Source organism: Perognathus longimembris, chromosome 2 (genome assembly GCF_023159225.1).
Source record: "Perognathus longimembris pacificus isolate PPM17 chromosome 2, ASM2315922v1, whole genome shotgun sequence".
Classification (NCBI taxonomy): Eukaryota; Metazoa; Chordata; class Mammalia; order Rodentia; family Heteromyidae; genus Perognathus; species Perognathus longimembris.
This window is the reverse complement of record NC_063162.1, coordinates 52,065,485-52,084,103: the sequence shown is the minus strand read 5'-3', so window position 1 is coordinate 52,084,103 and position 18,619 is coordinate 52,065,485. Positions and strand designations below refer to the sequence as shown.

Below are 18,619 nucleotides of genomic sequence, written 5' to 3'. Positions count from 1 at the left end.
TGCCTCGTATACTTGAAGCCCTGGGTTCAATTCCCCAGCACCACGTATACAGAAAATGGCCAGGAGTGGCGCTGTGACTCAAGTGGCAGAGTGCTAGCCTTGAGCGAAAAGAAGCCAGGGACAGTGCTCAGGCCCTGAGTCCAAGGCCCAGGACTGGCAAAAAAAAAAAAAATAATAATAATAATAAAATAAATAAAAATTTACTTCTTTAATGTGTTCAGCCTTCTAGAAAGCCATTTTTTAAAAATGGTTTGAGGGCTGGGGATATAGCCTAGTGGCAAGAGTGCCTGCCTCGGATACACGAGGCCTTAGGTTCGATTCCCCAGCACCACATATACAGAAAACGGCCAGAAGCGGTGCTGTGGCTCAAGTGGCAGAGTGCTAGCCTTGAGCGGGAAGAAGCCAGGGACAGTGCTCAGGCCCTGAGTCCAAGGCCCAGGACTGGCCAAAAAAATAAATAAATAAATAAAAATGGTTTGAAACTGAAGCTTTTACTGCATGCCTAAGTCCTGTTTGTTTTCTGTGCTATTCTGTAGGCCAGGGTTAAGCCCCATCGGACCTTCAGATTCAACGAGTGCGTGTGCACACCCTACAATGCAGACTTCGATGGTGATGAAATGAACCTTCATCTGCCTCAGACAGAAGAAGCCAAAGCAGAGGCCCTTGTTCTCATGGGGGTATGTAGAGTGCTGTGGTCTGGCTCTGGTAAGGAAAAGGAGGGCAGGTCTCCTGTGACAGCCAAGGAAATATGCTTTAAAATGTGCTCCTAGTGTGCTGGTACTGCCTATGTTGTTTCATCTGGTTTCTCTCTCTCTCTCTCCTCCCTTCCCTTTTTTGGGGGACCCACACTAAGGCTTAGATTCAGGGCATCACATACCTACTTGGCTTCTGCTCACAGCTTTGAATCTGTTCACTCCTTTTACCATATCCCCTTAATCCCCCTTTCTTCTCTTTATTTTCAAAGCAATATTGGTGGGTTTCATATGCTATCTTCATATATATGTGGGGGTTTTGTTTTGTCTTTTGGTGATACTCATTTTTCCTCCCTGGTACTGGGGGTTGAATTCAAGGCCTTCTCCCCTACCCTATCCACCCTGGCTCATGTCTAGTGTCCTCTTTTTTTTTTTTTTTTTTTTTGCCTCCCCTCAGGAAAGAACTGGGAGTTAGTGAGGAGCTGGGGCTAAGCCCTGAGCTCCCATTTCTCAGACTTCCTTTCAGCTATTTCAGCACAACAGTTTTGAAATCTTTGTGAATCTTTGTGATGCTGCTCTCCCAGCTGAATAAGAATGGCTAACTTATTGTGTCTTGTTTTTCCTCAGACCAAAGCTAATCTTGTAACCCCACGGAACGGGGAGCCCCTCATTGCTGCCATTCAGGATTTTCTAACAGGTGAGTTTGTGGGATCCACGGGGAAGGAGAGTTCTGACTGGAGCACAATGATTCTTGTGATGATGACTGCTTTCGCTGTTGGTTCACTGCATTGGTGTGTGTGTTTATTTGAGGTATTTTTATTGGTTGGCCATTGATTAAACAAGTACTTACTGCAATCCCAGCATGGGCTAGGCATTTTTCTAGGCCTGGTATTGGCCTAGAATCTCTCCTATTTCATTTAGCAACAGTGAGTAAGACAAAGACATTTATGGTGGAGTCGAATCTAGTGGGACCAGAGAGCCAGTAAGCAGCTGTATATTTGATTGATTGATTATTTGATTGGCTGCTTGACTGACTGATTGGTGTTGGTACTGGTATTTGAACTCAGGGTTGAATACTTGATAGCAAGTTACACCCATAGTGAGCAGCTATATGTTTTAATTCCTTAGAAATTTCCTCCCTTTATGTGAAAGTTGAAATTGTGTGGGTGTTTCTCAATGTTGGCTTTTTTAAATTTTGTGTTGGTTCTTTACACTCTCAGGTGCCTATCTTCTCACCCTCAAGGACACTTTCTTCGACCGAGCCAAAGCTTGCCAAATCATTGCTTCAATATTAGTTGGCAAAGATGAGAAAATTAAAGTGCGCCTGCCACCCCCTACGATATTAAAGGTGTGTGCGGGAGGGGTGAATGTGTGTGTCTGTGTGTGTTTGTGTGTGTGTATACACATGTATGTGTGTGTCCATGTGGCTAGGCCAGTAGAGGAAGTGTAACCGTGGTTGCCAAGCTTTCCGGAGACCAGTGGGTGTTTTACCTGGTGAAAGGTAATTGAGACCAAACACAGCCCCTGATTCTCTGGCTTCCTTCCTCCTGCAGCCTGTCACCCTGTGGACTGGGAAGCAGATTTTCAGTGTCATCCTCAGACCTAGCGATGACAATCCCGTGAGGGCCAACCTCCGAACCAAGGGCAAGCAGTACTGTGGCAAGGGGGAAGACCTCTGCATCAACGATTCCTGTGAGTCAAAGGAACTGGGATGCAGAGGGGAGAGCCAAGTGGCCAGGACTGAGCTGTTCTGGGTAGTTTGACTCAGCAAGCAATCCAGTATGTCTCCAAGGTCCCTAGCAGGAGGCTTATTCTTCAAGAACATTGCCGCTGGTATTTCTTCTCTCAGAGGCAATGCCCTGTTTCTCTTAAAGGTGGTGATCACACAGACATGGGTTCCAGTGGGAAGAGCATTCTCTTATCAGTTAATGCAATTTGTCTTAAACTTGCTGTCTGGGGAAGACAGGTCTTGTTATTTAAGTTATATAATTTGTTTCTCAGTGTCCAAATATGCATCCAGTGTCTAAAAAGCACAACTGATAAATACAATAAGAGTTTTTTTTTTCCTTTTGGTACTAAAGATGGAACTCAAGAACATGTGCATGATGTTAAGTAAATGCTCTACTCATGAGTTACACCCCTAGTCCCCACGTAGTCCCAAGACTAATATCTTTTTTACGTGTCTCAACTTGATAGTAAGTTTTTGAGGACCTAAAGATCAGGTATAATAGAAAGAACTTAAATGCAAGTCATCTGAATCCGTCAGCAACAGTGCATCCCTAAGTGTGTTTGTTCGCAGCCCAGCATGCATTGTGTCACCCCAGATCACTACCAAGCCACCCCCCCAACAGGCTACTGTGGGTACTACTGATGTAGAATGGACTTTTCTAACATTCTAACATTCTGATATTAGAATGAACCTACAAGAGTGTGCTAAACTGAATTGTAGTGCTTCACTAAAGGATAGAGTTTCAACTCCCTTCTGGGTTTGTTGGGTTTTGTTTTTGTTTTTCTCGGGGGCGGGGGTGTTTCTAGTCCTGGGCCTTGAGCTCGGGGCCTTAGCAGTGTCCCTGGCTTCTTTTTTGTTCAAGGCTAGCACTCTGCCACTTGAGCCACAGCACCACTTCTGGCCATTTTCTATATATGTTAGTGCTGAGGAATCGAACCCAGGGCTTCGTGTATACAAGGCAAGTGCTCTTGCCACTAGGTTATATCCCCAGCCCCCCCCCACCCCCAGCCCTGGATTTTGTTTTTGTTTTTTTGTGCCAGTTACTGGTGCTTTAACTCAGGGCCTTACACTCTCTCTTGATTAGCTTTTTTACTCAAGGCTAGTACTTTACCACCTGAGCCACACCACCACTTGTAACTTTTTGTTAATGAATTGAAGATAAAAGTCTCTTGGGTTTGTCTGCTCAGGCTGGCTTTGAACTTCTGTCCTTAGATCTCAGCCTGCTCAATGGATAGATTATAGGCTCGAACCAACAGCATCCTTCTAATTTTTGAAGAGAACTGGCTTTCCTCAGGTTTATTCCCTTGAAAATATGCTTCCTAAAAGTAGTGTGTGTACACATACAATTGAATGCATATCTGTACACTCATTCTCCCTGGAGCCTAGCTCAGGATAGAGTGAATGTGGTGGTGCTTACCATGTGCAAAACTTTGAGTTCATGCCTTAGCACAAAAAAAGAAAAGTTCCCTTGCCTTTCTCTCCTTCCTTTTTCTCTATCACACTTGCCTTGTTGGAGTTGAGAATCAGAATCTCATACACTCCGAGTCCCCATCTTCTACAGTGTTCCATGCCAGCTTTTTTTTTTTTTTTTTGCTTGTTTTGTGTTTTGCCAGTCCAGGGCCTTGAACTCAGGACCTGAGCACTGTCCTGGCTTCTTTTTGCTCAAGGCTAACACTCTACCACTTGAGCCCCAGCACCACTTCTGGCTTTTTCTATATATGCAGTGCTGAGGAATTGAACCCAAGGCTTCATGTACACTAGGCGAGCACTTTACCAGTAGGCCATATTCCCAGCCCCCATGCCTGCTTTTTTTAAACTACATTTCATTTCTTTCTAGATATGAATTTTATTTCATCTCCATATAGGTTATCATGAGAACGCCTCTGTTCAATTTCAGTATTTTCTTGAATAACAAGTTGCTTTACAGTTTACAAAGCACTTGGTCATAAGTGCTTTCATTTGATGCTCTAAATATCCCATCATAGATGATACGTCCTTGCTGCTGTCATCTCCCAGTCATGGATGAGAAGAGTGAGGGTCATGAGTCCATGCCAGGATTGTCATTACAGGGTTGTCATTACAGGCTTTCATACTGTCCACAAGTCCCTAGGGTTGTCCCATCCCCCCACCCCCAAGAACGAAAATCTTTAAAATAGAATTCCTATTGGTTTGGCTTTAACTTGAAGTATGGAAACATTTTTCTCAACTGCCTCAGATTCATTTGAAATGAGAGAGAGTAACAAATAATGGTTGAAATGCATCGTTACTGTCGTTCTTCCAGATGTTACAATCCAGAACAGCGAGTTGATGAGTGGTAGCATGGACAAAGGAACGCTGGGGTCAGGGTCCAAGAACAATATCTTCTACATTTTGCTGCGAGACTGGGGACAGAATGAAGCTGCTGACGCCATGTCACGCCTCGCCAGGCTGGCTCCCGTCTACCTGTGTGAGTAGCTCAGCGTCCTCCGCTGAAGAGTCCTCGGGGTTTCTCATTCCACGCTCAGCACATGCACACATAAATACACATAACAGGACACAGCCCAAGCTAAAGCATTTGTGCTTTTATTTGCTTACCTCATTACGAGTTTGCAGTTTGTACCTTGGAAGTACTGAGACCAAACCAGTTGGTTCCTCCTTGCTCTTCTGTTCTCTCTCTGTGCTCATGCTCTGAGCACCTCTTATGTCCAGGATGCTTCACAACACCACCCCCCCCAACACCTCATTGACTCCTTACTGTGCTATAAATTCTAGATTGATAGTTAATTTCTCTCAGAACTTAGAAGGAATTGCTGTATGCCATTGTTGCTCTCATTGTTGCTGCTAATGTCTGCAGCCAGTCTTACTGCCTCAGTTAATAATAATCAAACTGTTCCTTTCTCTGGAAACTTAGAATCTATGTTGCTCTGGAGATTCACAACAAAGGCCCTTGGTGTGTGTTTTTTCACTTATTGTGACAATAAACTTTGCCCAGCAGCAGTGTATCCTTCAGTTCTTGATATTTTCTTGTTATTCCTTTAGTAATTTTCTCTACTTTCCATGTCCTATCTTTTTTGAATTCCTGATAATTGCATTTTAGAGTTTCTGGGTTGATGTTCTAATTTTCTTCTTTTATCTGTTATCTGTTTATATTTATTTACTTTTTTTTCCTTTCTTTCTTTTTTATTTTTCTTTTTTATTTCAGAGTCTATATGCTGTCCCTGAGATTTTTTTGCTCAAGGCTAGCACTCTGCCACTTGAGCCACAGCTCTACTTTTGGTTTTTCAGTGATTAATTGGAGTTCCTTTTCCTGCCCAGGCTGGCTTTGAACCACAATCCTCAGATCTCAGTCTCCTTGAGCTAAGATTAATAGATGTGAGCCACCAGCATCCAGCCAGCTTTCTTTTGATTTTTTAAAATAAATGTTTACCATACACTTAATTTACACTTTTTTTTCTTTTTTTTTCATTGAATTTTATTGTCAAGGTGAAGTATAGAGTGGTTACAGTTATATACATAAGGTAGTGAGTACATTTCTTGTCAAACTTGTTACCTCCTTGCTCATTTTTCTCCCACTTCCCTCCTTCCCAACCTCTCCCCAACCCCCAGTTGTACAGTTAGTTTAAAACATATTGTCGGGCTGGGGATATAGCCTAGTGGCAAGAGTGCCTGCCTCGGATACACGAGGCCCTAGGTTCGGTTCCCCAGCACCACATATACAGAAAACGGCCAGAAGCGGCGCTGTGGCTCAAGTGGCGGAGTGCTAGCCTTGAGCAAAAGGAAGCCAGGGACAGTGCTCAGGCCCTGAGTCCAAGGCCCAGGACTGGCCAAAAAAAAAAAAAAAAAAAACATATTGTCTTGTAAATATTGCTGTTGCATTGGTTTGTCTTTTAGCCTTTGTCTCACCATTCTGATGTTCCCCTTCCCTTCCCTAATTCAAATAAAAGTGTGTATATAATACCAAGGGTACTAAAATCAAATACAGTGACAAAAGGGGCTAAACCATAGGGAAGAAAAACATAAGAAAAAAAGAATTTCACATAGTACATTAAAAATAACAACAATAACCGCTAATTTCCCTATCTTGGAGTTCATTTCACTTAGCATCATCTTATGTAATCATATGTACATAGCTATTGAGCTATTTTGGTCCTCTGCTAGGACTATCCTAGACATGTATTAATTATTACCAATGAGGGAGACCATAGTCTATGTTTCTTTGGGTCTAGGTCGCTTCATTATTCTTGTCTGCTAGTAAGTGGAGCTTTCTTGTTTGTCTGGTTTGGGTTTTCTTTTTGGCTGCCTTGTCTTAAGCTCTTGAGTATCACTCATAGTTTTTATTGTATTTGTTCCTTTGAATTTTATTCCCTTTTAGTTTCTTTTTCCTATACATGTGCTGTCTTCCGTATTCTGGTTAGGAACTGTTCTGGACTATCCAAGGGTCTTTGGCTGTCCACATTTCAAGGCAATGCTGATTGGCTAGTGGGCTTCTCAGGTCCATGTGCTATTGAGCTAAGAGTCAGCTTCCTTTTGGAGGGCTGCCTATGTCTCTGTCAGTATCACTTTTCTCTACACTTGATTTCTGTAGAGCTATCTCTTCCACTCTAAATCACCTACCCAAGGAGTAGAGTCCTGGCTGCACAAGGTAAAGAACTTAGAGCTCTCCACCATGGAATAGACAGGCTTACCTTCAGTCCTCCCATCTGCTGTTCATGGTACCTCCTGAATCCAGTGCTGCTGGCTCCCTTTCTGAGAGAGTGAGTTCCCATCTCTCTTGAATTGGAGCCTGATCTTCACCCAGACCCCACCATGTTTCCTTGTCTACAAAACCTGGTGATCTCACTTCTGAGGCCTTCCCATCTCCGCTCAGCAGTAGAGCACTGGATTCTTTTTTTTTTTTTTTTTTGGTGCCAGTCCTGGGCCTTAGACTCAGTCAGGGCCTGAGCACTGTCCCTGGCTTCTTTTTGCTCAAGGCTAGCACTCTGCCACTTGAACCACAGTGCCACTTCTGGCCATTTTCTGTCTATGTGGTGCTGGGGAATTGAACCCAGGGCTTCATGTATAAGAGGCAACCACTCTTGCCACTAGGCCATATCCCTAGCCTCTGGCTTCTTTTTGCTCAAGGCTAGCACTCTACCACTTGAGCAACAGATTCTGGCTGTTTTCTAAGTATGTGGTGCTGGAGGAACCCAGAGCTTCATGTATATGAGGCAAGTAGTCTTGCCACTAGGCCATATTCCCAGCCCCTAGAGCACTGGATTCTGTCCCCAGCTTGGCAAGGAAAGGAGGAAGGAGAAAGGGACCGACAGAGGAAGGGAAAGAAAGACATTGCCAGACTTCCTTGGCTCCTCCCCAGAGCCCCTGTCATCTAGCTTCTCATTGCTGCAGTCTCTTGTTTTCTCAGAAGGTAAGTCCAGCAAAATAAGGTATTTTGAAACAGACAACATGCTCCCATAATTTTTTGCACCATCTTGTTCCTTTTTTTTCTAGTTTATTCATCTCTTGTTGTTATTTTTGGTGCCTAGTCCTCAGGCTTGAACTTGGTGCCTAGGCCCTGTCACTGAGCTTTTTTTTTTTAATTGTTAAAGGCTAGCACTCTACCACTTGAGTCACAGCTCCACTTTGGTTTATTTTTTTAGTTGTGATGATGATAATGATGATGATGATTACTATTAAGCAGTTACATAATGAGGTTACAATTCCATAAGACAGTGTCAATCTTCTGGCATTTTTGGTGCTTAATTGAAGAGTCTCAGCCTTTCCTACCCAGATTGACTTCAAACTACCATCTTTAAATCTCAGCCTCCTGAGTAGGATTGCAGTAGGAACCACTAGTACCGGGCAGTTGTTATTCTTTTGCTGTGCCTGTTTTAAATTAAACTAATATAGGTACACATATATAGGAAGAGTAGTTTCTGTACAATCTAGTACTCTACAGCTCCAGGCATACAGGGGGAACTGCTGTACACTGCAAACGGTGTAGTAGGCATATGCTCCCTTGCAACCTTTCTGATGAGCTCTGTGCCTGTCTTCCTGCTCTATCTGCCAACTTTTCTACAGCTAACCGCGGGTTCTCTATTGGGATCGGTGATGTCACCCCTGGCCAGGGACTGCTGAAGGCCAAGTATGAGTTGCTGAATGCCGGCTACAAGAAATGCGATGAGTACATCGAGGCCCTGAACACAGGCAAGCTGCAGCAGCAGCCTGGCTGCACTGCTGAGGAAACACTAGAGGTGAGACCAGCCCTGTGCTTCAGGTCACCACATGGTGCTCTTGGTAGCTGAGGGGTTGTCTGCTGGGGTGGAGGCAAAAGCCACAGAGAATAGGTAGCAGAGCTGCAGGAAGGCAGTGGCTCCCTTGTTTACCAAGGCAGGGCCTTTGTTCTCTTCTACCTTTCAGCTTCTGGAGGTTAATGTGTGCTTTTGGTTTGACCACTTGGGGCTGCTGTTGTCGCTTTCTCATTCCCAGGCACCTCTGTGACTACAGTGGCCATGACTCCTGGGTTCTGTGAATGGGTGGTCATTAAAGTCACTTGGATACAGGACAGGGGACACCCTGACTGACATTACCACCCACTGCCCCTCGAATTTAAACAGCTTAGCAGAAGGCTCACACAGTGGCGTTTAGAGTCACCACATCTTTTAGCACACAGTATACATGTTTGTACACATAACAGCATAAATACTAGTATTTCATTGTGCAGAGTACTATATAAAAAGTATATGCATTCTACTGTATGGACCACCTAAAGAAGTGTTGAAGTTTTTTGTACCTTTCTTCTCCTGTGAATCCAGAACCTTGCAGAAAATGCAGTGTTTATATAGCTAGGGCATTTTGATCCTCTAAAGCTCTATAACCTTTATTGACTAGAAATCTGACATCTTACTGAAATATTCTTTCATTTTGTATAAATGTCACACTGGACATTTGTAATCCACAGCGCCGGTAAACATCCCTCACAGATCTCCTTTCCTTTCCCCAGGCCCTAATCCTGAAGGAACTGTCTGTGATCCGAGACCATGCTGGCAGTGCCTGCCTCCGAGAGCTGGACAAGAGCAACAGCCCTCTCACCATGGCCTTGTGTGGCTCCAAAGGTACTTGGGCCCCTCTGGGGTGCTCTCCCTGCAGCAGGACTCGCCTGTTTCCAGAAAAACCCACTCTAGGGTAGCCCTAACTCCAAGCAGGCTCCACATTTCTTTTTTCTTCTTCTTCTTCTTTTTTTTTTTTTACCAGTCCTGGAGTTTGAACTCAGGATCTGGGTGCTATCCCTGAGCTTCTTTTGCTCAAGGCTAGCACTCTACCATTTGAGCCATAACGTCACTTCTGGCTTTCTCTGTTTATGTGGTACTGAGGAATCAAACCCAGGGCTTCATGCATGCTAGGCAAGCACTCTACCCTTAAGCCACATTCCCAGCCCAGGCCCCACATTTCTTTAAGGTAATATCACATCCAGTCATAGGCAGAGACTACCTTAACTATATGCATTTGAGGAGACTTGAAGACTTCTTTAGAGGAATTATTTAGGACTTGTCTGAACTCAATCTTAAAAAAGAAAAACAATGGCCTAGTGGCAAGAGTGCTTGCCTCATATACATAAAGCCCTGGGTTCGATTCCTCAGCACCACATGTGTAGAAAATGGCCAGAAGTGCACTGTAGCTCAAGTGGCAGAGTGCTAGCCTTGAGCAAAAGGAAGCCAGGGACATTGCTCAGGCCCTGAGTCCAAGGCCAGGACTGGCAAAAAAAAAAAAAAAAAGAAAGAAAGAAAAGAAAAGAAACAAAAGAAAAAACAACAACTAGGGAATATTTTGGTAGTTTATTTAGTGGTGTGGCCAAATTCTTTAATTTCATAGTTACCCAGATCCTTAAAGCATGTTGCATTCAGATTCAGAATTTGTAGCCTTGTGTTTTCTGTAAGCTGCGGGGTGGGGGGCGCAGAGTTTTAACTGCTCTGACTTTGCATCCTTTATCCGTTGTTCTGCTTTTCTGTTCCTGGTATGTACCCTGCACCCTCTCCTTACCTTACTCCTGTGATGGACAGTCCCTGCCTTGCCTTGCTGTGGCTCTGTCCTTCAGACACTCTGTAAGCCTGTGGAGGACAAGGCTGTGCAATGTTATCCTCAGGCTGTGCAATGTTATCCTCCTGCTGTATCCCTCTGATCTGCTTATGCTTCCATTTGTATTATTTCAGCACATGAGGTCATTTTCCTGACTTGTCTCCCAGGTTCCTTCATTAACATATCACAGATGATTGCCTGTGTGGGACAGCAAGCCATCAGTGGCTCTCGAGTGCCAGATGGCTTTGAAAACAGGTCCTTACCTCACTTTGAAAAACACTCAAAGGTAAGCACCAGTGGAGCAGAACTTAAAAGACCATCCTCTGAGGAACACAGACCTACCCAGGTCAAAGGCTGTTAGCCACTGCATGCAATACTTTGCCTAAATCTATAAGTTTTTACTGCTCTATTGAGATATACTTGGTATGTCATATTTGCTCATTTGATGTGTACACAGTTCATTGACTTAGTGTATTTGTAGTTTACAATCATTACTACAGTCTACTTTCAGAGCATCTTTGGGGTCCTAGAAAGAAACCATATTCATTAGGTAATATGGAAGAGGGCAGGTCTGACCCTCAGGAATTAAGTTTTAAGGGCATTCGTTTCCCAGGAAGAGAGTGGTGTGCCTTCTGAGGTGCTTACTGCCTGCCTGTCTCTGCGATGGCAGCCTGAGTTCAGGTTCCCCTCTCCTGCGCCACTTGCCTGCCCCTGATGCCTGCTGAGGCCCCTCTGAGACCTCACCCTCCCCGTCTTCAGGGATGGTCCACACAGACCATTTATCCTCTAGGCAAAGCACACCTGCCTGCTATTCAATAGAGAACTCTGGCTGGGTATTTATAGTCTAAGGGTAGGGCTTTTTCTGGTTTGGATGGATTTTAGATATGGATCTTGAACTTTTTTATTTTCTATTTTTTAACCTCTTTTTAGCTCCCAGCTGCCAAAGGCTTTGTGGCCAATAGCTTTTATTCTGGTTTAACACCAACTGAATTCTTCTTCCACACAATGGCCGGCCGGGAAGGTCTTGTCGACACAGCCGTAAAAACAGCTGAAACAGGATACATGCAGGTAACCTGAAGAAATATAGGTGGCTAACAGCAGAGCGGGACAGATCTGTGGGTTTGACTACTTAAGTGTATTTATGTTTGTACATGAACAATATTTTATCCAGTCTTTGTACTAAAGGGAAAATTACACGCATACTAGAAATAATGACAACAAAATAAGACCATGAAAAAAAAACAAATCTTGCTCTGCATTACTATTGTAAGCTAATAAACAAGTTTAAAAAATTACTACTGTTGCGGGGGTGGGGGCGGCAGTGCACTGGTCCTGGGGCCTAACTCGGTCTGGGCACTGTCCCTGAGCTTCTTTTGCTCAAGGCTAGCACTCTACCTACCATTTGAGCCACAGTGCCACTTCTAACCTTTTCTGAGTAGTTTATTGGAGATAAGAGTCTCACAGACTTTCCTGCCCAGGTTGGCTTCAAGATGTGATCCTCAAATCTCAGCCTCCTGAGTAGGTAGGATTACATGTGTGAGCCACTGGCACCTGGCTTAAACAAATTACTTTTTAAAAAGGGGTTGGGGGAGGACAGCAATAGCTCCCAAGTCATCCTTTATACTTTGAATGATAGACTAGGCCAGAGCCACACAGGCCTGGGCTCCCTAGAGGGGAAAGTACACTCACTTAACCTCTCTAAGCCTGCTTCCTAACACATGAAATCAGGAGGTAGTGAGTGCCTCTCTCACCTGGCAGACATCGGGTCACTCATTCATACCACACCTATTGGCTCCAGGGCGCTGGAGGGCTTGGACACTTAAACATCGTTGCTTCTCCAGAGAGAGCTCGCCATAGGATGATGGGTCCTGAGGTAGAGGGCTAAACTAGAGGGTTATCTTGCCTGTGCTTTTCAAACTACCACAAATGTTCCTGGTGGCAGAGGGTTAAAGACTAGTCCCTCCATGTGCTTCTGTAAGACCACAGCAATGGGACTCTTCGGACTCCAGTGGTCATTTCTACTCTCACTACATAATGCTGAAACTAAGTTCTGTGCCTCTGTGCATGTGTTGTATATGTATAAAGACAACACACACACTTAGGCACATATGCTGGGCCTCACAAATGCTAGGCAAGCACTCTTCTCCTGAGCCATAGCCCCAGCCTTCAAAAGTTTTTGATGTTTTTGACTCTGCCAATTGACCTTGCTTGTTGCTTTGTGTCCTCTCTGTTTTTTGCAAACCAAGAAACTAGGATTGGTAAACTAGAGGTATAAATGGGCCAGAACAATCAAGAGAGTGAGGGTGAAAACAGTCAGCAGACACCTGGCTCCCCAACCTCTTCTGCACCTCCTGTCATTATCTGGTCCCTCTTAATCATCTTATGATGGGAAACTGCCCTTCGATCTCAGAATGCAGCTTTTGTCAGAAACCCAACAGACTGTGAAATGCTTTTACCACTCTAGCCATAATGTTTTGATTTTGGTTTTTGAAGTATACAGTATGATTTTCCCAGAACAGTGTGTGTTAACCTAAAAGAAACTAGTTCTGGCATGAGGGAATTTGATTTTAAGTTGCCTAGAGGAAAATTTCTTCCTCCTCCCCTCTCTTTTTCTCTCTTGCACTGAGCCACCATCTCACTGATAGTGCTAGAATATTTTCCCTGAGCAGACTTGAGAAATGGTTGCTGCCCTCTGATTCAAACACAGTGCTGTTCCTGATTTGTCTTCCCTCTCTGTCCCACAGGTGGACCTACACCTCATTCTCTGTAATTCATGTTGAAGTCTGCAAGGGCCCTAACTTGTTTTTAGAAATGCAAAAGCTATTGCGTTAATTTATACCTTAGAGGGGAGGAGAGGGAAGTCAAAATGGCCTCAGAAAATTGTTTGCCAGCCCTTGCAGAAATGACAGTAATTGCAGTTTAAATGGCAGGTATTCTTTTTTTAAAAATTAATTTACCTTATTGTTATCATAGAGATGACGTACAGAGGGATTACAATTACATGTGTCGGGTAATGAGTACATTTCCTTTCACACGGTGTGTTTCATTCCCTCACTCTCTCCCAGTCCCTCCATCCCCTCTCTACCCACAAGTTGTATAGTTCACTTTCATCAGTGTCTAGTGAGCTCCACGGCTGCACTTGCCTACCCTTTTCCCCTCCCCATAACCCCTCCAAAGATACTTACTTGAATACATAAGGCAAAGTAGACAGAATCATCAAAAACTGAAAGCTATTTAAAAAAAGAAAAAAGGAAGGGAGGGAGGGGAGTCTCCTGTTTCCGTATCTTGGAATTCTTTCAGTATGTATATTATTTTATATAAATATGAAGAGGCACTTAAGCATCGTGCTTTTGTGTTTCTCTCCTAAGAGTATCCTTTTATGTCTCACTGTGTGTGAATATCTAGAGTCTTGTATAATTTACCACATCCCAGTACATTTTAGATCTAATTTCCTCATAATAGAACATGCACTGTTTCTCTCTGAGCATGGCTTACCTTACTTAACATGATTTGTTCTAGTTCCATTCATTTCCTTGCAAATAACATTATTTTATTCTTCGTAATGGCTATGTAAAATTCCAGTGTGTATAGGTACCACATTTTTTTTTTGATCCACTCATCTATTGTGGGGCATCTGGGCTGTTTCCATATCTTGGCTATTGTGAATGGTGTAGCAATGAACAAGGATGTGTAGGTAGGTGTCCTTATATCCTGGCTCAAGATGTTTAATGTAGATGCCTAGGAGTGGTGTAGCTGGGCCATAGGAAAGGTCTGTGGGAAGGTTTTTTGAGGAACCTCCAGACTACTTTCCAGAGTGATTGTTGTAGTATACATTCCTACCAGCTGTGCAGTAGGGTTCCTTTATCCCCTCATCCCTGCCAACATTCGTTGTTCAAATTCAAAGTGTTGGCCAAGCTAACTGGTAAGATAGAATTGTTTTGATATTTGTTTCCTTCATGGCCAGGGATGATCCTCATGTGTTTCGTTGTCATTCTTCTCTTTTTCTGAAAAGTCTCTTCTTAGCTCCCTTGCCCATTTAGTGATTGGTTTATTAGGTTTGAAAGGGGTTAGTTTCTTGAGCTCCTTGTGTATATTGGATATTGGGCCTTTGTCTGATACATTGCTGGTAAAGAGCTCCCAGTTTGTTGGGGCTGTCTTTCTAGTTTAGTAACTTATGTCCTTAGTTGTGCAGAAATTTTGGGTGGTTTTTTTTTTTTTTTTTTTGGTGTTGTTTTTTTTTTTTTGCCAGTCCTGAGGCTTGGACTCAAGGCCTGGGCACTGCCTCTGGCTTCTTTTTGCTCGAGGCTAGCACTCTACCTCTTGAGCCACAGCACCACTTCTGGCTTTTTCTGTTAATGTGGTGCTGAGGAATCGAACCCAGAGCTTCATGCATGCTAGGCAAGCACTCTACCGCTAAGCCACATTCCCAGCCCAGAAACTTTATTTTGATGTCATCCCATGTTTCTCCTATCTCTTGTGCCCCTGGGACTCTATTCAAGAAGTTTTTGCCTATATCTATAAGTTCTGATGTTTCTCCTACTCTCTCTTGCAGTAGTTCCAAAGTTTCAGGTCCGGAGTTAAAGTCTTTGATCTGCTCCCAATTGATATTAGTGCATGGTGACAATCAGGGATCCACTTTGAGTTTTTCCATATGGATGCCCCATTTTCCCAACACCAATAATTTCAGAGGCAATTTTTTTCCCACTGTGTGTCTTTGGTTCCCTTATCAAATACCAGATAGCTCTAAGCGTATGGTTTTATTTCTGGGTCTTTTAGTCTGTTCCATTGATCCTTGGGTCTATCTTTGTGCCAGTACCAAGCTGTTTTTGTCATTAAAGCTCTGTAGTGGAGTTTGAGGTCTGGTGTTGTGATACCACCCGCAATGGCAGGTGTTATGTAGTGCACCGTGGCACTGGAAGTTGGAGTGTGTACTGATGCTCACAGCACGGGCAAGTAAGGTCTTGTCACTCCCAGCCAAGGGGGTCGTCTTAAGGGATTTCAGTTTTTTGTTGTTGTTTTTTTCCTTTTAACTCAGGCTTGAACTCAGGACCTAGATACTGTTCCTGAGCTCTTTTGCTCAAGGCTAGCGCTCTACCATTTTGAGCAGAGTACCACTTCCAGTTTTCAGGTGGTTAATCAGAGGTGAAAATCTCACAGACTTTCCTGCTCAGGATGGCTCCAAACTGTGATCCCCAGATCTCAGGCTTGTGAGTAGCTAGGATTACAGGCATGAGCCACCAGCAGCCAGTTTTTCTAAGGGATTCTAGTCAGAGATGCTATTTGTACCCTGGGCATTGCAAAAGCAAGTAAATAGATAGAGCTTGTGACTTTAAAACTCGGGTCACAGTCAGATGCACGCCTGACCAGCCTCGTGAGGGCAGCTGACCCTTCTCTTTTTCTTTAGAGAAGGCTGGTCAAATCCCTGGAAGACCTTTGCTCCCAGTATGATCTGACAGTCCGAAGCTCCACTGGTGATATTATCCAGTTCATCTACGGGGGAGATGGCTTAGATCCTGCAGCCATGGAGGGGAAAGATGAGCCTCTGGAGTTTAAAAGAGTTCTGGACAACATCAAGGTAAGATTAGTGCCATTTGGGGCCTAGATGGTTTCTGGGGATTCCCCCCACCAGAGAGAGAGAGAGAGTATTGTGTGTGTGTAGCTCTCTTTGCCAATCCTATGGCTTAAGCTCAGGGCCTGGATACTATCACTTAGCTTTTCTTCTCAAGGCTAACACTACCACTTGAGCCACACTTCCACTTCTGGATTTTAAAAAAAATTTTAATTGTTTTTCTGTACAGTGATGATGATGGTGATGATGATGATGATGATGATGATGATGATGATGATGATATCATCCAAAGGGGTTACAATTCCATAAGTCAGGTTCTAAGTACAATGCTTCTTGGTCATTGTCACCCCTTCCTTTGTTCTCCCCTACTTTCCCCCTTCAATCCCTGCCCTCAAGTTACATAGTTCATGTTTTATATAATGTGCATTGAATATAACGACCGCATTTGCTCACCCTTCCTCCCTCCATTCTTGTGTACTCTCCCTTCCTTTGCCCACCACTCAAACTGACTTTTGTATGTGTGTGTGGAGTTTTGTGGGGAGCTGGATTCAAACCACAATACTCAGATCTCAGCTTCCTCAGTAGTTAGGATTACAGGTATGAGTACCTGGCTGCTTTGGGGGTGGGGGTACGGGTTCTGTTGAACTCAGAGCCCCATGTTTGCTAGGCAAATACTCTACCGCAAAGCCACACCTCCGGCCCTTTTCTGCAGTGGTTGTTTTTGAGTAGGGTCTCACTTTTTGCAGGTCCAGGCTTGGACCACAGTCCTGTTTTTTGCTTCCTACCATAGCTGACATGATGGGCACACATCATCACTCCTAGCTTCTTTTTTTTTTTTAAGAGTCTTTCAGACTTCTGCCTAGGCTGGCCTGGAACCACAGTTCTCCTGATCTCCTCCCAAGTAGCTGAGGATTACAGGTTTGAGCCACCTGTAATCCAGCTTCTGAAGATGCTTTTTAGATTATAAGTACTATTAGGAATATCACTCCAAATCCATACTGTAGTCATTCCTCTCAGGCACTGGGTTTGGGTCTTTTCTCTCTTTGCATTGCTCTGTGTGATTTTCCAGTTGTAAAAGGGAAAGCACTATTTTTCATTTTAAAGTCTAGTACTGGTAGTGATCAAATGCCATCAAAAGAGGCACAAATTCTCTCGTGTCTAGTAGAAAATACTGAAGACAAGTCTTGTAACTCATGGCTGTTGAAACACAAGCTCTTTTCATGTACCTTACCTGGGGGTGTGGGGTATTTTGGGGGGTGGGAGGGCGTTACTTTGGCAATATCGATGTGGATTTAGGTATGTGTTTTAACTCAGAACTTGATGTGCGTGCGCACATGGGCGTGTGCATGCACACCCATACTGGGGCTTGAATTAGGGCCTCAGGCTCTTGCTTGGCTTTTTTCTGCTCAAGGCTGGCACTCAACTACTTGAGCCATATCTCCAACTCCTAACTAAACTTGGGATTATTTCTTTTAAACAACAGTGTATGTGACACAGCTGCTCTGGGGGAAGGTTGGGAAGTACTAGAGTAGCACCTACCAAGTAGCATGATAGAGTATCAGTTACCTGGTTTCCTCTTTGTGCGAAAGTAGAGTACAGTTTGCTTGAAAAGAGCCTCCGGTTGCTAAAAACTGGTTCTAAGTGATATCATATTATCTCTTGCATGATCCTTCACGTAGTACTGACCTCTCCTTCCTCTCCCCTCCACACATATGCTGTTCCCCTTGATCCACAGGCCGTGTTCCCGTGTCAGAGCGAGCCTGCTCTCAGTAAAAACGAGCTCACGCTGACCACTGAGTCCATCATGAAGAAGAACGAGTTCCTCTGCTGCCAGGACAGCTTCCTGCAGGTACGATCCGCCAGGTGGTGCCGTTGCACTCAGTGTGGCTGAGGCTGGGTGCTACCAACCAACTGCTGGCAGGTAGATTCCTTCCTTCTCCCCTCCCACACTGAGAATTAAATGGACAGAGAGTGCCAGGCGAGCACTTCTTCTATTGAGCTGTGCCACACCCACAGCCCTTTTTGAATTCTGTATTTTATTGGGTCTTGTTGTATAGTTCTTAATTCTTGTGCCTCTCTGACTCCCAAGTCACTGGGATTATATTTTAAGTTTTATTTTGTGTGTGTGTGCTGGTCCTGAGGCTTAAACTCAGGGCCTGGTTGCTGTCACTGAGTATTTGTGCACTCTACCACTTGAACCACAGCTCCATTTCTGACTTTTTGGTGGTTAATTGGACATAAGAATATCATGGGGGTGGGGGGGACTGGGAGGCTGGGAATATGGCCTAGTGGTAAAATGCTTGTCTCGTATACATGAAGCCCTGGGTTCAATTCCTCAGCACTACATATATAGAAAAAGCCAGAAGTGGCGCTGTGGCTCAAGTGCCAGAGTGCTAGCCTTAAGCAAAAAGAAGTCAGGGACAGTGCTCAGGCCCTGAGTTCAAAACCAAGGACTGGCAAAAAAAAAACCAAAACCAAACAAGAATCTCATGGACTTTCCTGCCCAGGCTGGTTCAGTCCTCATTATCTTTTTTTTTTTTTTTAATTAATTAAATTCTGTTGACAAGGTGTTGTGCAAAAGGGGTACTGTTACATAAT

The 18,619-nt window shown here is 44.0% G+C and overlaps 1 protein-coding gene across 2 annotated transcripts in view; it reads left to right on the top strand.

Moving 5' to 3' along the window:
• The window catches only part of Polr3a (RNA polymerase III subunit A), a 52,513-nt gene that overhangs the window by 14,299 nt on the left and 19,595 nt on the right, over positions 1 to 18,619 (top strand). For both annotated transcript variants that reach the window (XM_048339131.1, XM_048339129.1), the window contains 11 exons: positions 537 to 677; positions 1,320 to 1,389; positions 1,913 to 2,040; positions 2,246 to 2,384; positions 4,703 to 4,867; positions 8,458 to 8,630; positions 9,380 to 9,491; positions 10,620 to 10,738; positions 11,383 to 11,520; positions 15,857 to 16,027; positions 17,757 to 17,870. In XM_048339131.1, coding sequence (XP_048195088.1) covers positions 537 to 677; positions 1,320 to 1,389; positions 1,913 to 2,040; positions 2,246 to 2,384; positions 4,703 to 4,867; positions 8,458 to 8,630; positions 9,380 to 9,491; positions 10,620 to 10,738; positions 11,383 to 11,520; positions 15,857 to 16,027; positions 17,757 to 17,870 — 1,470 coding nt within the window. The remainder of the gene's footprint in view (positions 1 to 536; positions 678 to 1,319; positions 1,390 to 1,912; positions 2,041 to 2,245; positions 2,385 to 4,702; positions 4,868 to 8,457; positions 8,631 to 9,379; positions 9,492 to 10,619; positions 10,739 to 11,382; positions 11,521 to 15,856; positions 16,028 to 17,756; positions 17,871 to 18,619) is intronic.